General features: G+C 44.1%; 1 protein-coding gene across 2 annotated transcripts in view; it reads left to right on the forward strand.

The window, feature by feature from the left end:
• Positions 1 to 17,735, forward strand: part of DOP1B (DOP1 leucine zipper like protein B) — a 187,853-nt gene that overhangs the window by 79,199 nt on the left and 90,919 nt on the right. For both annotated transcript variants that reach the window (XM_073617190.1, XM_073617191.1), the window contains exons 4-8: positions 1,999 to 2,169; positions 8,717 to 8,906; positions 10,572 to 10,670; positions 12,349 to 12,472; positions 14,400 to 14,509. In XM_073617190.1, coding sequence (XP_073473291.1) covers positions 1,999 to 2,169; positions 8,717 to 8,906; positions 10,572 to 10,670; positions 12,349 to 12,472; positions 14,400 to 14,509 — 694 coding nt within the window. The remainder of the gene's footprint in view (positions 1 to 1,998; positions 2,170 to 8,716; positions 8,907 to 10,571; positions 10,671 to 12,348; positions 12,473 to 14,399; positions 14,510 to 17,735) is intronic.

The raw sequence follows: 17,735 nt of genomic DNA on the forward strand, positions 1-17,735 counted from the left end.
GTGGAACCTTGGATTACAAGCATAATCCGTTCCAGGAGAATGCTTGTAATCCAAAGCACTTGCATAGCAAAGTGAGTTTCCCCATAGAAGTCAATGGAAATTAAGATAATTTGTTCCGCATTGACTTCTTTTACATGCAATACCGCATGTGGCCAGAAGGGGGGGGGGGGGCGCCGGAGGGCCTCAGAAATACTTGGGGACAGAGTGTTTCCGAGTATTTCTGAGTCATTCCGAGTATTTCCGAAGGGCTCCGAACCGTTCCGAGTGTCCCCAGCGCCCCCGCACCTCTGGCCAAATGCAGTACTGCACGCCCCATTAGCTTGAATTCTGCTCACTTTGCGAGACCACACTCGCAAACCAAGTCCGAATTTTAAAAAGTTGCTCGTCTCTCAAAACGCTTGTTAACCGCATGACTCGTAAACCAAGGTTCCACTGTGAATGAGTTAATAGATGTAGAACCACTAACAAACTGAAGCCAATTTCCAGCTCAGACTTTATAATCAGTTACATCAAACAGTTTTTTTTTTTTTTCTTTTGGGATAAAGGTTCTACATAAATACATAAAAGTTGATCATCATTTTAACCAACCCTTCTGTTAAGTGGTTTGTCTCGGCCATGTAAACTGATACATTCTGCTGGAGAGTTTGTGCGGTGATAAAGCGACAGATTTGCTGGCTGGATCACCAGGCAGAAATAGAAGAAAGAAAGCCTAAAAAAGAAAACGACTGCAGCCATCACATCTAAGAATTGGTGAGCTGCAATGTAATAAATATTTGCTATTGGGTTTAATACCACTTTAAAATACTGTATATCTAAATACATTTTTATTCATTTTAAAGGGATTTAGGAATTGTTTATACCCCTGTTGTTTTTTTTTTTTTTTTTTCTATGTCCCACTGAGGAGATTTCCTTTCATATTGTGTCCTGTAGGCAAAAATGGAGCGATGGGAAATCTCTCCAAATTGCGGGAAATCTCCTCTTTAGATATGTGGCCCTGGAACAGGTGCTGCTATATTAAAGTGATTGTAAAGGTTTGTTTTAAAAACTATGTGCGCTGGCCTGCGTTTTTCCACACTAGATAAATGCGGGGCACCGTTAGGGCACATAGAAAACAATTGTACTCTATTTGTTCTGTTCACACCACAATGCTGGCGTGACGTGCTGTGCGTAGTAGTGCCAAAACATGCAGCATGTCTGCATTTTTTTTTTTTTTTCACTGCATTGGATGGCACCATATTTCTAAGCACAGCAGCGCAATACACCACACTGCTGTGCAGGGACAATAATGAAGTATCATTGTGTTAGACTTAAAGCTGAGAAAAAAACAAGCAGTGTAGATGCCCTCTATCACAGTGCCTTAGATGATCTCACACTGCAGATATATAGCTATGAGGTTATATTCACAGTAGTGCTGAGGCATAGAAAGTGCACTACTGTTCTTTGATTAGGAATTCAAGGCAGCCCATAGATAGAGTGTGGTTTTTGTTTAACCAAAAGGTTGAATGGAAAAAAAAAAAAAAAAAAACTTGACTCGATTCCCCGGTCCACACACTCAATGTGGATGAAGGAATCCTCCTCCTTGAGCTATTGTATTCTGACAGCGGGATTTCCCCGCTGTCAGAATACAATGATCAGCATTGCAGGCTATAGCCTGCAGAGCTGATCGAGCAGAGAAAATCTGACAGAGCGGTTGTACAGAAGTGGAACAGAAGATTGACATCTGTACAACCGCAGATGTCTATACATGGATTGAAATTCATCCGGTCCCTGCTAAACCAGCCAAATTTCAATCCATGCATGGCCGACTTAAAACAAAAGGTAGATTTTTCAGGGTACCAGTTGGGCACAATTAACATTTCTACGTAGATGTTCCGTATATCATAGCAAATTTTCCGTTTTTGACTTTAGGTGAACTTTAACCTCAACTCTGTTCCTTGTTAATATACATTTTAGGATTTGCAGCTCTTAATCTTGTTTAATTGATGTTTTTTTCTACAGTTCGGGCCTCTTTCCACTGCTGTTCCATGCAGCCATGTCTGTGAAGCCCATTCTTCTGGGTCTGTATGAGACTTATTTCCTACCTCTTCAGAGGTCATTGCTGCCCAGTCTCCAGGCGTTCATCACTGGACTACTCCCGGGCCTGGAAGAAGGATCAGAAATTTATGACAGGTGGGAACTGAATGTCTGATTAATAGAGTTCTTGTCTAATGTACTTACTAGGAGTAGGAAAGCAAGGAGAAGCAGCATTTTCTAATTAAACCGTACACATAAGTATCAATTACAGAGGCTGTCATTGCTGATATCTTATAAAATACTAGTTGCCTGTTTCTTGCTTTCTGTGCACTGACCTTGAGCAAACAGATTAGAAAGAATGAAGCCAGCACTCCAGATCTGCATGCTTGTTTCATTTGGTGCCTTAAAGTGATTGTAAAGTTTTGCTTTAAAAAACAAAAAAAACAAACCTGTTATACTTACCTCTTCTGTGCAGTTGGTTTTGCACAGAGCAGCCCGGATCCTCCTCTTCTCAGGTCCCTCTTTGCTGCTCCTGGCCCCTCCCTCCTGATAAGTGCCCCCATAGACCAGCAGCTTGCTATGGGGGCACCTGAGCCGAGCTGCAGCCCTCTGTGCCCATTCAGACACGCAGCTGCCGTTCAGGCCCCGCCCCCCTCTCCCCTGATTGGCTAACTGACTTTGATTGACAGCCGCGGGAGCCAACTGTGCCGCGGCTGTGCTCCAGCCAATCAGAAGAGTCCCGGACGGCCGAGGAAATCGTGGACATGGCTGGACAGAAAAGGGGCTTCAGGGTAAGTGTTGGGGGGTGCTGGGGGGCCTGCTACATGTGGAAGGTTTTTTTTACTTAATGCATAGAATGCATTAAGATAAATAAAACTTTTGCCTTTACATCTGCAACTAGATCAGTATGGCAGCCAAGCAACCAGCATTTTCAAAAAGGGAGAGGTCAGGCGTGGCAGTCTTTGTATTTTCTCATTAAAGGGTAACTCCACTTTCATGGGGAAAAAAATAACAAATAAAGAAAAAATAATATAGCGTATACAAATGCGACATGAGTCATTGTAATTGAATGTTATTAAAAATTACCTTTCCTTTACAATCTACAGACACTGTGATTTTCTGAAAATGCAATATGGCTACCTGGAGGTGTTCTGTACACAAAATGTGTACAGAACGCCCCCCAGAAACATAATTTGCAGCTTGTGTGACAGACTCACTTATTTTCCTAGAAATCTACACTAAGATAGAAGTCAGATTTCAGGCATCCCCTGCAACAAAAATGTTGTTTTTAGTAAGATACTTCCAATAGGAAATCACATCTAAAGGGAAGCAGGCCCAGCAGCTTTCCTCATTAGTGCCCTGCAGGTGCAGCAGCTGATTGATAATTATGAAACCAGTCCCATTAGATTCACTTTCCACATGGACACAGACAAACACACAGGGATTTCTTCAGCATAACAACAGGTAGGAATCTCCAACAAAGTTTGTTAAAATCCTTGTAATGTACATAGATCACCCAGAGGGAAATGTTATTTTCTCAACTAAAGTGGAGTTACGCTTTAATGACCCCTTTCACACTCGGGCACTTTTCTAAAAATAGCGCCTGAAAAGCGCCTCTCACGTCTCCTCAGTGTGAAAGCCTGAGTGCTTTCAAACTGGAGCGGTGCACTTGCAGGATGGGAAAAAAAGTCCTGCAAGTAGCATCTTTGGAGCAGTGCTGGAGCGGTGTTTATACCGCTCCTAAAACACCTTGCCCATTGAAATGAATGGGTAGCACTGCCAAAGGGCCTGCAAAGCTCTTCGACAGCGCCGCAACACTGGCGCTTTTAAGCCTTTCTTCGGACGCTAGCGGGGGTTAAAAGCGCCGTCATAACAGCGGTAAAGCGCCACTATAACAGTGGTAAAGCGCTGCTAAAACTACCGGCGCTTTACCGCTAACGCCGACACTGCCCCAGTGTGAAAGTACCGTAAAGGTTTCTTTTAAGTATCGCAATTCCTTTCATGACTCAGAATACATAATCATAGACGGGAGGCTGAAACAGATCCACATGTTGGTGTGCTGAGTCAGCAAAGGCTGTGTGATGCTGAGGGCTAAGTGCATACTGCATTATAAAAGCTGAAATTGAATCTGCTTATGTTTTCTGGTTCTTCTTTTTTCTGTTTTCATTACATACCACATTTTAAACCTTGTGATGTCATCATTTGGGTCTCTGTGTTTATTTATGCAATACAGACAGATCGAGGCTGGTGGGAGGGGCCAGCAGGTTGTTGCTAAATACGTCCCAGCACCCTGCCTCAGAACTCATCTCAAGAGCCCTCAACCCTGGTGCAAGCAGTGGAGGGGTTATGGAAATCAAAATACCTTGTTTGGGGGAATGTCAGTCTGAAGGACTGGGCATTCCTAGGCAGTCTATAATGGTGTGCAGACCACCATAGGTGACACCCAAATGTGACGCTGAGCCTCCGTGATTTAAAGAACTATGAAAAGAAAGGGTCAGGGACAGTTTAGCTGGAAAGGAAAGCTAGATGATGCTGGATGTCTTCAACAAGGAAAAGGGGTGGGATCTATATGACTTTCTGCAGCCTCTAATGCTCACTGTGAGAATTGTAAAATCAGAGGAAGCAATTTCAATACAGAGAGGGAGCCTGTACAACTGTGCAAAACCAAAAGTAAGGCTTTAAAGTGGTAGTAAAGTGTAAACATTATTTTTTTTTTATGCTCTGCATTAAGGTAAAAAAATGCCCCACTGTCTCCCCTCCCTTCCCCCCCCCCCTTCTCCCCTCCCCCCCTTCTCCCCTCCCCTCCCCCTCCCCCCTTCTCCCCTCCCTTCCCTTCTCCTCTTCTCTCCCTCCCTTCTCCCCCTCCCCTCCCTCCCTCCCTCCCACTCCCTCCCTTCCCCACCCTCCCTTCCCCCACTCCCCTCCCTTCCCCCACTCCCCTCCCTTCCCTTTCCTTCCCTTCCCCCTCCCCTTCCCTCCTGCCCCTCACCTCCTCTCCCCTCCCCTCCCCTCCTGCCCCTCACCTTTCCCTCCCTTCCCCTTCCCTTCCCCTTCCCTTTCCCTTCCCTTTCCCTCCCCTCCCTAAACACTCACCTGGCTCCATGTCACTGCTCCAGGGCTCCAATATCACTCATTTCACTTCCTGCTTATACAGGAGAAACTGAGGGCAGCGGAGCCATAGGCTCCTGTTGCAGCCAGTCAAACTTCTGCCAGGAAGAAAGTAGACATTTCTTACTGGCTCTGTGTGTGTCTATGGACATACACAGCCTGGCCCAGGACTAGGGTTGCCACCTCATCCCTTTAAACCCGAACACATATGAATTACACAGGTTCTAAAGCTAATTTAATTCAGATAAGACACCAAGTGTGTATAATTACCACCTTAATCAGCCACACAACCTGTGTAATTTAATATGTGTTCGGTTTTAAAGGGATGAGGTGGCAACCCTACCCAGAACCCAAAGGGAGAGAGCATGCATGTGTGCCCCTGTAGTGCCTGGCTTGCTGCAGGAGGCGCCCAAAGCAGGGAGGAGCCGACAGCCAGAAGGAAAATGACCTTTCTGGGCAATAATGTTGCACAGTTGGTAAAAATTACTTCATTTTTTATTTAAAAAAAATACATAAAATTGCCTTTAGTGTTGTTATTTTACAATATTCTACAGGCAGCACAGTGACTAAGTGGTTAGCACTTCCGCTTAGCAGCACTAGGGTCATCGGTTTGAATCCCAACCACAGCACTACCTGCTTGGAGTTTGCATGTTCTCCCTGTGCCTGTGTGGGTTTCCTCCGGGTACTCCGGTTTCCTCCCACATTCCAAAGACATGCTGGTAGGTTCATTGGATCCTGTCTAAATTGACCCTCATATGTATACGTATGAATGTGAGTTAGGGACCTTAGATTGTAAGCTCCTTGAGGGTAGGGACTGATGTGAATGTACAATATATAGGTAAAGCACTGTGTAAATTTACAGCGCTATATACTGTAAGTACCTGTAATAAATAAATGTCTCATTCAAGAGGCATTCCAAGCAGAGGTCCCCTACGGCTCTTTCTTTGTTCCAGCACTCCCGTCATACCAAGACTGTACACTGGACTGCGCATGCAGCACAAAAACATGCTGCAGGCAGAAGAGTTTTTATTGCAGATTAAACAGAATGTCTTCTGCAATGAAAGCCTACTTGCTAGCATTGTTTTTTTTCTGCTGTCACAAGCTTTAGCAAGCGTTTAGTACTCATTTGCAAAGGTCAGCCTTGTAGTCTCTCAGAACTTGCTAAAGGCTTTCCAAGGGACCCGTCCAAATAAACTATGAGAGCTGCCATTGCCAACTTGTTTGTAAATGTCCTTAAATGCCCCCCCATATACTGTAGCTGCTGACTTTTAATATTAGGACACTTGCCTTTCTTGGGAGCCCACGATGTTGGCTCCCCAGCCATTTTTGGATCGGCTCTCGGGTGCTGCCGCCGCCATTCACGGTAAAGGAAACCGGCAGTGGAGCCTTTCCCTACCTTTTTTTTATACATAATTTTATTATATTAGGCTTTTTTATTAATAGTTTTTTGAAGTGCTTTTGCGTTAAAAGCACAAGAAAAGCAAAAGAAAAATGCATCCCTTTAAATTATATGTATGTCTTCACACTGCTCCGTTGTGGTGTAATGCACCTTCCCATTGAAATGCATTGAAAACGCAGCAAAAACGCACCCGTGTTATGGTAATAGCACGAAATATACAGCTACATTTTAAAAAAATATTTTTTTTTTTTACTATTTTGTGGCAGGTTTCCTTTGATAAGAAAAAAAAAATCAGAAGGTATCCATTACCATTTATCACCAAATGAAAGTCCAATGTGTCCTGAAAAAAAAAGATATACCTGTAATCCACCTGGATACACTAAGTAGTTGTAATAGTTACATAGTTAGTAAGGTTAAATAAAGACACCAGTCCATCCAGTTCAACCTGAGTAAGGGTGCGTGTCTACAATTGTCCCTATCCCTGTACATTGTGTCTCATTAAGATGCTTATCTATTATTATTATTTATTTAAAGTACCCATATAGCGCCGTCAATTTTACACAGCGCTCCACATATATATCACACACTCACATCGGTCCCTACCCTCAAGGAGCCCACAATCCAAGGTCCCCAACTCACACCCATATACCAAGGCCAAATTTGGACAGAAGCCAATTAACCTCCCAGCATGTCTTTGGAGTGTGGGTGGAAACCGGGGTACCCGGAGGAAACCCACGCAGGCACAGGGAGAACATGCAAACTCCAGGCAGGTAGTGTCGTGGTTGGGATTCGAACCAGCGACCCTTTTTACTGCTAGGCAAAAGTGCTATCCACTACACCACTGTGGCGCCCAAAATGATATGTGATGATATGTTGAGTTTTAGTAATGCTTGTCAAAGTTGCAAAATTGTGTGTTCAGGTGTTAGGATTCGTTTAACCCTTCTTCAAGAAGTGGTTAAAGTGTTACTAAACCCACAACAGTAAAATCAATCTGTATATGCAGTAAAGAATGCTTGTTATACTAACGGTGGAACCCAAGACCTCATACACACTATTAGATTTTCTGCAGATTTTTGTCTTCAGATTTACCAAAACCATATAATATGAGGTCAAACCTTAAGAGTTTCAACTTGTATGCAATCAGGCAGGCCCTTGTACTACATGGTTTTGGTAAATCTGAAGACGAAATTCTGCAGGAAATCTAATTGTGTGTATGGGGCTTTAAGGTTTGACCTCATATTATATGTTTTTTGGAAAATCTGCAGAAAATCTAATGGTGTGTATGGGGTCTAAGGGGGTTAATTCTGCAAATTGTCTAAAAAGTCAGGGGTCCTGCAGCCTCATAGGACCATCAGAGTAGAATAAAAACCCCTCTTACAAGCTTTAACTAGACACTGATAGACGTCACAAGACTGCTATATGCTGCTGATGAGAAAAGGTACCATATTTATCGGCGTATAACATGCACTTTTTCCCCCTGAAAATCAGGGGAAATCGCGTGAGCGTGTTATACGCCGATTTCTGCTGCCTCGGAGTGGAAGGAGGGGACGAGTGCCGCTGGATTACACAGAGCCGCGATCTCCTGTGTACCCGGCGCTCAGTCACACACAGTCCCGCCCCCCTGGCCCGGCATTGGACCACTGTTCTGTCTATCAGATGAGCCGGGAGGGACTGTGAGTGACTGAGGGCCGGGTATACAGGAGATTGCGGCTCTGTGTAATCCAGCGCTGGCGAGGCTGCAATGATCGGCAAAGATGAGGCTGTAGATGGACACAAAGCAGGCTGCAATGATGGGCGTGTTAGAGGCTGCAGATGGGCACTAAACAGGCTGCAATAATGGGCATATTAGAGGCTGCAGATGGGCATGGATCAGGCTGCATTGATGGGCACTGACCCTTATTCTGCTTCAAAGTCCTTTTATTTAAAATTTTATTTTTTTTCCTGAAACTTCCCTCTTAAAGTTAAGGTGCCTGTTATACGCCGATAAATACGATATTTATCAGTTTATATTTACTAAAATAATTGTATTTCCATGTTCTGTGTACTGTGGGGGACCAGATATAGTGAATGCAGGGTCCTGGGTTTAGTAACACTTTAAAGACTTGTGAATGGTTGTTTGCTGTGGCAAAGGCTTGCAGCACTGCTGGTCATATATATAGATCAGGCTGAACCTTCTGTGTTATTTGTACTTCTCAGGACAGACTTGTTGCTGCAGAAACTATCCATGGTGATCGGTCATGAAGTCTTCTACAGCTCCTTGTGGGGCAGCGTCTTGATCAGCAGCTCCATCCGCCTCCCCGCTTCCCTCTTTGTGGTCAGTCACATCAACAGAGACTTACCAGCCAAATCGCAAAGCTACATGCTGGGGAATGACAAGCAGCTGGCTGTGAGTATGACGGGTCATGTGACTTCTTGCACAATGCCATTAGGATAGGTTCACCCATTAGTTCCAGGAACAGGGTAGCATGTGCTCTTCTCATGGGAGGGGAGAGGAACATTAATTGTGCAAGCTCTTACACAGACTAAGGCTGGATTCACACTATTGCCGGCTGCGGCTCGCAGCAGGGGTCCGGTGTGTCCCAGTTCTCGGTTTCAGGGACAAGTTTTTGTCTGAATTTGGCCCTGAAACTGAGCCAAAGACACACAGGACTCCTGTGCAAGCCACTCCGGAGCCGACACAGATGTGTGAACTGTCTCCGCCATTACTAGTAAACATTACTAGTAAAAATATACACCTACCTCCCAACTTTTTGAGATGGGAACGAGGGACACCCATTAGCAAAAATATGTAACCATAGGACACACCCCCTAAAGGAGAATTCAAAAAAAAAAAAAGATTGGTTAAACCCACAAGTACTTTTTTTTTACCACTACTATTCCTTTATATTGCCTTTTGACTTATACAAATGCAACAATTTAGAAATTAGATGAAAGGTTCAGCACTGAAAAACACTATTTAAAAGATAAATAGTGCATTTTATATACATCTATATAAATCAGACCAAAATGAGGGACATATGAGGAGGAAACAGGGACAGAGGGACTTTGCTCCAAATCAGGGACAGTTGGGAGCTATGTATACGCTTATTGGCATTTTTTTAACCAGAAATATGTAGCAGAATACATATTGGCCTAAATTGATGAAGACATTGGATTTTTTATCATTTTTTTATTAATGAATATGATTTATAGCAGAAAGTAAAAAATATTATTTTTTTTTTTTTTTAATTTTGGGTCTTTTTTTGTTTATAGTGCAAAAAATAAAAAACACTGAGGATCAAATACCACAAAAAAAAGCTCTATTTGTGGGTAAAAAAGAACAAACATCTTATTTGGGTACAGCATCGCACGACCGTGCAAATGTCAGTTAAAGTAACGCAGTGCCCTATCGCATAAAATGGCCTAGACAGGAAGGGGGGTAAACCTTCCAGAGCTGAAGTGGTTAAGAATAACTTCGGGCCTCATTCACGGGGTGTGTCAATGTGTATGCACTTGCAAGGCTTTGTTCATCCCCCCCCCCTTTTGTTTGCTTTCCTGTGCAACCCCATGCAGGCAGTCCCATTGATGCCAAATGGGACGCAGTGGCTGCATGGACAGAGCTGCTGCTCCCAATATGACATCTATGCAGGTGCACAGCCCTGAACATACACACACTAAGTTCAGGGACATGCGCACACACCCACGCGGATGTCAAATTGGGGGGTAAACATGCCCTTGCACGAGTGTACGCATTGATCTGTTCCATGTGAAGGTGGTCTTGCTTGAATAGAATTTTTTTTTTTAACCAGAGTTTGCTGTCACTTTAGGGTTACGAACTTGAATAGACTGCTTTCTCAAACCAAAGTTTAGTACAACTTTACGTTCTGCAGCAGTTTTTTTTTTTTTACTAGGAAGCCATAGTTCTAGTATTTGCTTGACATAAATTGAATTCACAATCCACCAATTTGAATACCTTGAGCTCATGTTCCATAAAAGTTAAAATGTTCTTTTGCAATCTAAGCTGATCCCATTGTATGCAGACATTTAATATTTGTTTTCCTGTTCCATTTAGATGAAATCAGTTTGTATCTCTGTAATGGATTCAAATGTTCTTGTGCAGAGGAACACCTTGGAAATCCTGCTCTTCTTCTTCCCCTTCCACACATGTCTGGTAAGAGAAACTGATCTGGGTCCCGGAGAGGCACAATATATGATGGATTGTTTGCCAGCCTTTACCCTCATAAAACCACCCACACCCATTCCTGCATGATCAGCATTTTCTTAGATGTTAATGGAATAAATGTTAGTTAATTGCTAAAAGCTGTCAAACAAGCAGATTTTCCAGCAGATATCAAGGAGCTTGCCAAAAAAAGTTAAAACGAGCAACGATGGTTTTGATAAAAAAAATAAAAATAAAATGTATAGCATATATTTTTGCAATATAACACACTTTGTAAATAAAGGATCACTCCACCCTAAAACTGATAATTCAGTTATACATTAGGAGGACCTTGATGATCTGAATCGGCTTCTTGTTTGTCCTGCACGCTCCAACAGTGAGTCCTCAACATTGACCAGAGTCCTTAAATCGCAAAAATGGAACTTCCGCTGTCCAGATCCCCCCCCCCCCCCCACGGGCCCCCCCGCCCCGGGTGTCACATTTGGCACCTTTCAGGGGGGAGCAGATACCTGTGTAATCCAGGTATTTGCTCCCACTTATCCGCAGCGATCTACGCCATGTCCGGCCCTCCGCCCCACCATAACCCCCCCGCTGTCTTCTGGGAGACACACATGTCCCAGAAGACAGCAGGGACCTCTCAGAATGTGCAGCGTGACTCGCGCATGGGCAGTAGGGAAACAGGCTGTGAAGCCGCAAGGCTTCACTTCCTGATTCCCTTACATAAGATGCGGGCGCCTCCACCCGGAGCTGAGGGACGGGTCGGCTTCGGGTGAGGACATTGCGGCTGCCCTGGACAGGTAAGTGTCCTTATTTTAAAAGTCAGCAGCTGCAGTATTTGTAGCTGCTGACTTTTTAATTTTTTTTTTTCAGGCGGAACTGCCCTTTAATGTCCTCCTCCCTTGCTGTCCCTCACTTACTAATGAACACAGAAGTTCTCAGTCCTGAGCTCTTCTGTGTTCATTCTCAGACTGCATGAGATTGTAAACATCACAATCATGTTTACGCACCTCCTTGAGGACCAGTTTACACCAGAATGCAGTGCATGTTCCATGCGTGTTTCCTGCACCGCGTTCAAAACATGCTGTACTTGCGATCTGCAGCAGGTGTCAATGCAATGCTAACAACACCCAAAAAGAAGGTCGCAAATGCAGTGCATTTGCGTGCACTTGATTGCATGGTATGAAAGTACCATGCAATCTATTTGCTCTGCGTTTTGTAAAGTAGTGCATGCACTACTTCTGCTGCGGTCCGGCGCTATTTCAGCCTATTTAAATGGAAATGAACAGGCCCAGAGTATGAATTAACTCGAAGGTGCTTGGTACTTCCCTGTTCATTCAGAAAGTGAAGGAGGTCAGTAAGCATCTAAGGGGTTGGAGGAGGGCACACCATGAGCGGTGGTGGTGGCAGTTTGACCATACTGTCCAGTGCAGTCTATAATCAACGACCCGGTCAGACATGTCTCCTCTCTTCCTCAGCACTCCATGTGTGCAAGAAGATGCTTCTTATAAGGGGTCTAGCCTTTGTCTTGCCTATGCAGGAATTTCATAGACATCTCCTGATAGCAGCACACAGCTGTGTCCACTATTCTCCTGTGTCAAGTAAAGTAAAATTAGAGGTTGGTCAGCAATACACCAAATGACTTGTATCTCATTTATTTTTCTGTCTGTAGGATTCCAATATCTGCCCAATGTCACTCCAGCAGTCAGAAATCATCCACATCCTCTCTGCTGCTATCCAGACTGTCCTAAGAAGAGACATGTCTCTAAATAGGAGGCTGTTTGCATGGCTGCTGGGTAAGAAGACCTGTCACTAGAGATTCAAGCAAGCTTAGGGCCTTGTGTGTAAATTGTGTTATGAACAGGCCAGCTTTGTGCAGTCAATCTTCCAGTAAAGTAACATTGATAGCTGTTGGCAAAGCATTATTTATACTTAAAAGGCTAATATACTTACTGTACACTAAAAAGTGTGTATTATAGTGATAGATAAATTCATCAGCATTTTATTTTTGTAAGCTTTGTGACAGAGCAGCTGGAGAAAAAAAAAAAAAAAAACGAGACCCTAAAATGCATTTTTTTTAAATGAGTTTTATTATTAAAAAATACCTTACAGTGGAGGCTGACACAGGCAATGTTTTTACATTCCCAGAGTTCAGATTTAAATCTTCCTATTGTTATGAATATTTAAAAAACATTGATTTACATTTTTGACTGTCAGACTCTGCTTAGACTGATCAATGTAGAGATAATTTTAAAGACGTTTCTTGTTTTATTGTATGGTTTGTGTTTTGTTTTTTTTGTTTTTTTTATAAAAAATAAATGTTTTTATTACTTTTTTTTTTATAGTTAATGCTTAATACTTATACTCCCAACCAGAAGGTGGAGCTCTGGGCTCCACTTCACAGGTTTACTTTCACATAAAAAAAATACACTTGTTGTTTATAGATCTTAATAGCTATAACTTACACAACAGCACTGCTTCCTTCACCTACTTCTCTGCTCTGTTTAGAAGGTTACACTACAGATTTTGAAACAAAGAGAGATAGTCTAAAGGCAAACAGCTTCTGCTGTGCTTAGAAGACCCATAGTGCTTTTTGAGTGGACCATGTAAACAATATTTTTTTGTGAATGGAATAGTTTATATAAACAGTAAAAGATGCTAGGCATGAGTTTAAAAATGTATAAACCTGGTCCAATACTATTGTAGTTTCCCTCAATAATGTTGTATTAGACGTCGTGGAGCATATCTACCGTATATACTCGAGTATAAGCCGAGTTTTTTTTAGCACTTTTTTTTGTGCTGAAAATGCCCCCCTCCGCTTATACTCGAGTCAAGCGCTTTTCTGCAGCAGAGAATTACATTTTCCAAACCGACTTTGGGGCCCCGTATCTCAGGGCCACTTGGTGCTAGGAACCCCAAATTTGGTGTGCAAACCGAGTGGAACTACAACATATCCAAAGCTGGGGTTCCTAGCACCAAGTGGCCCAGAGATACGGGGCCCCAAAGTCGGTTCGGAAAATGTCAAGCACTTTTCTGCAGCAGAGAATGACATTTTCTGAACCGACTTTGGGGCCCCGTATCTCGGGGCCACTTGGTGCTAGGAACCCCTTTGGATATGTTGTAGTGCTAGTTCCACTGGGTTTGCACACCAAATTTGGGGTTCCTAGCACCAAGTGGCCCCGAGTAACAGGGCCGGAGATACGGGGCCCCAAAGTCGGTCAACTGTGTCCATCTGCAGCAATGTCATTTCGGGACGCTTTGGGCCTATGGCTGCAAATGGGCATTGTTGACCCTCTTTTCCACTTACAGTAGCTGCGCATTTCTCACCCTCGTCTTATACTCGAGTCAATAAGTTTTCCCAGTTTTTTGTGGTAAAATTAGGTGCCTCGGCTTATATTCGGGTCTGCTTATACTCGAGTATATACAGTATATCAGAAAAATTTCATTTTAGCACCCAAGGCAAAAAAAGCCAAAGTGATCACTTCAAGAAGAGCTTTTACTTAGCATAGGCCCTTTTTGACACCCTCAATGAACTCCCCCCCCCCTACTTCTGATGAAGGGCCCAAGGCAGCTACCTCTACTGGAAATAGAGTATATTTGGCATGGTGTATTGGTATATGATTGACCGAAGTGGGTTACATAATTGCTGTATGAAATGAAATCCAAAGTGTGGACTTACTACAGATGCAATGAGATATTTATATGCAGTGTTCACCATTGTAGGGTCGGATATTAAAGGCGGATTAGTAGCTCCAGAACTAAAGGCCTCTGTGGGAGAAGAAGAATACCTCTCCTGCTTTTTCTCCAAATACTCAAAAGACTTTTTGGTCCAGGTAAGGATGACATGCTACAATGTAAACTTCAGGCTACTCAAACATGTCAGCTCCAACTATATTACAGGGAATTCAGACCATATTGTGGACCAGACATTAGCAGTAACTCCTCTGGTTTAAAGTTAAAGTGGTTTTAAACCCCAGATATGAAATATGAACAAAGCATATCCCTCTATCCTGTGTACTTTTCTCAATCCAGAGCACTAAGTGGCATTTTTGTCTGCTGCCTCTTTTCTCTGCTATCAGCATGAATTACTTCTGACAAATTTTCCTGACACCAAGAGAAAAGTGGTGACAGGGGAAGGATGTCCAGCAGACTGACAGCCTCAGCTCTGTTCCTGTGTGCTGGGGGAGGGTGGGATCTCTCCCTCCAATCAGCTTTCAGAGCTCAGAGTGTAATTTCAGTTATCCGCCCCCTTTTTTCTGAACTTTCAGACAAGTCTTATCAGTTCTGACTTTGAATGGATGTAGAGAACAAAAGACTGCATATAAACAGGTACAACTTATGTAGGAGGATTTGTTTCATCTCTGTTTATCCCCTGAGGCCTGTCACTTCACTGGGTATATGCAATGGTTTACAACTACTTTAAAGTGGTTCTAAAGTCTGGACTTTTTTTTTCCTTAATGCATTTCCTGCATTAGGGTAAAAAATGCCCCTGTACCTATATTGCCTGCTCACTCCCCTTTATACTTAAGTATTTTCTTGATGTCCCATCTATAGTGGCTCTCTCCTCTCTCCCTAATCATAGAGGCAGTAGCAGGAGTCATTGGCCTCTGCTGCTGTCAATCAAATTCTATGAGCAGAGAGAGGGCGGCGGGGTTGAGGTGCGCTGTCTGTTTCTATGGATGCAGGCAGCATGGCTCGGGAGCAAGTCCATATTAGGGAGGAGCTTCCTATGGGGGCCCGTCGAGAAGAGTAGGATCAGAGAGCACCTGCAGGGGACCCAAGAAGATGAGGTTCGGGGCTGAACTATTTATAGTGCAATGATAATAGAAACTTTAGTACAGATCCTAACTTGCTTCTGCGCTGTAGTTTTGATGTAAGTCTTACCAGTGACCTTTTTAAACTTCTAAGTAAGACCGTAAGTCTTTTATTATAACCACATGACCATCCTCAGCACTGTTATAAGTCCTTTAAGTGATTGTAAAGGTTCTTTTTTTTAAATTTTTTTTATTTTGTTTTCTTTCTCGAACATCACGGGACACAGAGCCTCAGTAATTACTGATGGGTTATATAGGTATCACTGGTGATTGGACACTGGCACACCCTATCAGGAAGTTCAACCCCCTATATAATCCCTCCCCCTTGCAGGGATACCTCAGTTTTTACGCCAGTGTCTTAGGTGATGGACGTGTAAAGATGTCCTGTGCTGAGCTCCAAAGGAGAATATCCTGATATCCTATACTGGGGCAAGCCAGGCGAACCGGATGCATTCAAAGTGTCTTTTCATGGCCGAATTGAATGGTACCCGGGCCTCGTGTCCGAAGAAACGAGGTTTTACCCGTAATGCTTCTCTTTTTAGAGAGCTGGACCCCGCAGATCAGAAAATGGCTTTAAACTGCCTAATTTCTGGCGAGGTGCTTTACGGTCCCAGAACTGTTGGATCCCCCTACTGATGGGGGCCCCAGTCTCTGACGGTTTTTTCAAACGGAGCCCACCGTGAGAGGTGAAGATTGGGTCTGTGTAAACAGCACCCTGCGGCTGGATAAGGTAAGAGGAGATTCCACAGAATTTTTGAGTTCTAGTGGCTTTTCTCCTTTAAGGTAAATGCATGCTATGCCTATTGTGACCACCGGGGGCTGCCAAGAGCACAAACCTACACATGCTGACTGACTGTCTCAGGTGTTCAGTGCTGATTATGTCCCAGCATCTCAAAGCAGGCTGCAAGCAGGTAAGGTGGAAAGGGGGATTTCTCATGTTTGAATGTTCCCCCCAGGCTAGAGAGGGGCCACAGGGGTCTAGAAAGTGGTTATACCACCCGGGCTCTGCGGCCTAATGGCCACCATCTCTGAAGATAGCCGTTCAGGCAGATCTTGTTACCAGTCTCCCTCCTTCCCCCCCCCCCCCCCCCCATCCCCAGCCTTTTCTCCAGAAGCATGACAGGAGAGTCGGCAGTGCGGGAAGCGCTCGTTTTTTTCAAAACTCGAGGGGGGGGGGGCGGTAGAGGAGGGGGCGGGATGTCAGCACAGAGTGTTTAGACTCCCACTCAGGCCAGCTGCAGGCTATTAAAGGCACTCTGTACAGGTGCACTCAGCCTTCTGAGAGACACAGAGCTGACGGTCGCATGTAAAGTGGGACACAGGCATTCTCCTAGGCAGCATTTACTGAAGTAACACCAGACTGAGCATTGGGTAGCAAGGCTTTTAGCCAGACTACATCGCTCAGCGGGCAGTGTTCATTTGTATACCTCACACCTTGTTGCTTTGCACTATGGGTAGAAGAGGTTCAAGCACCCCAGGAACCAGAGACACTAGGGGATCTCGTTCAGGTTCTGAGGGCCCCCTGTCGACAGCATCCTCCCCCCCCTAAAGATGGGCCAGGAACGGCTAGCCAGGGAGAGCCATCGGGGTCAGGGGCTACACCTGCTTCTGGCACTTCAGCCCCTGTATATATTACACAAGAGGTTTTTTCCTCAACCATTAATGGTCTAGAGGAAAGATTAATGGCCGTGATTACGTCTTCACTCAGTGGAAGAAAACGCACTAGGCTTTCCTCTGTTCCCCAAGACCCTCAGACAGAGGAGCTCTGGGATAAAGGAGATGAATCCCTTTCAGAGGATCGGGATGGGATGGATGATTCCTCTTCGGAGGATTCAGTTGGAGAGGGACCCTCTGCGACTTCCCAAGAGGAGAAAGTCTTAGTGCAGATCCTCACTGGATTGGTCCGCTCCACATTTAAGTTGCCCATACCTGAAACTGCTAAAGAATCCTCTTCTGCTTTGGGGTCACTGAAACCTTTCCAAGCAGCACATGCTTTTCCTGTTCATACTTTACTTGAAAAGCTTATTTATTCTGAGTGGGATCACCCAGACAAACGTTTTTTTCCGCCAAGAAAGTTTTCAACACTTTATCCGATGGAAGAAAAGTTTATTAAAATGTGGGGAATACCGGCTATTGATGCCGCCATTTCCTCCGTAAATAATAGCCTGACTTGTCCTGTAGACAATGCTCAGGGATCCTGTAGATAAAAGGATGGAATCCCTATTGAAGGATGTTTTCTCCTTAG

Source organism: Aquarana catesbeiana, linkage group LG02, assembly GCF_042186555.1.
Source record: "Aquarana catesbeiana isolate 2022-GZ linkage group LG02, ASM4218655v1, whole genome shotgun sequence".
NCBI classification, from domain to species: Eukaryota; Metazoa; Chordata; class Amphibia; order Anura; family Ranidae; genus Aquarana; species Aquarana catesbeiana.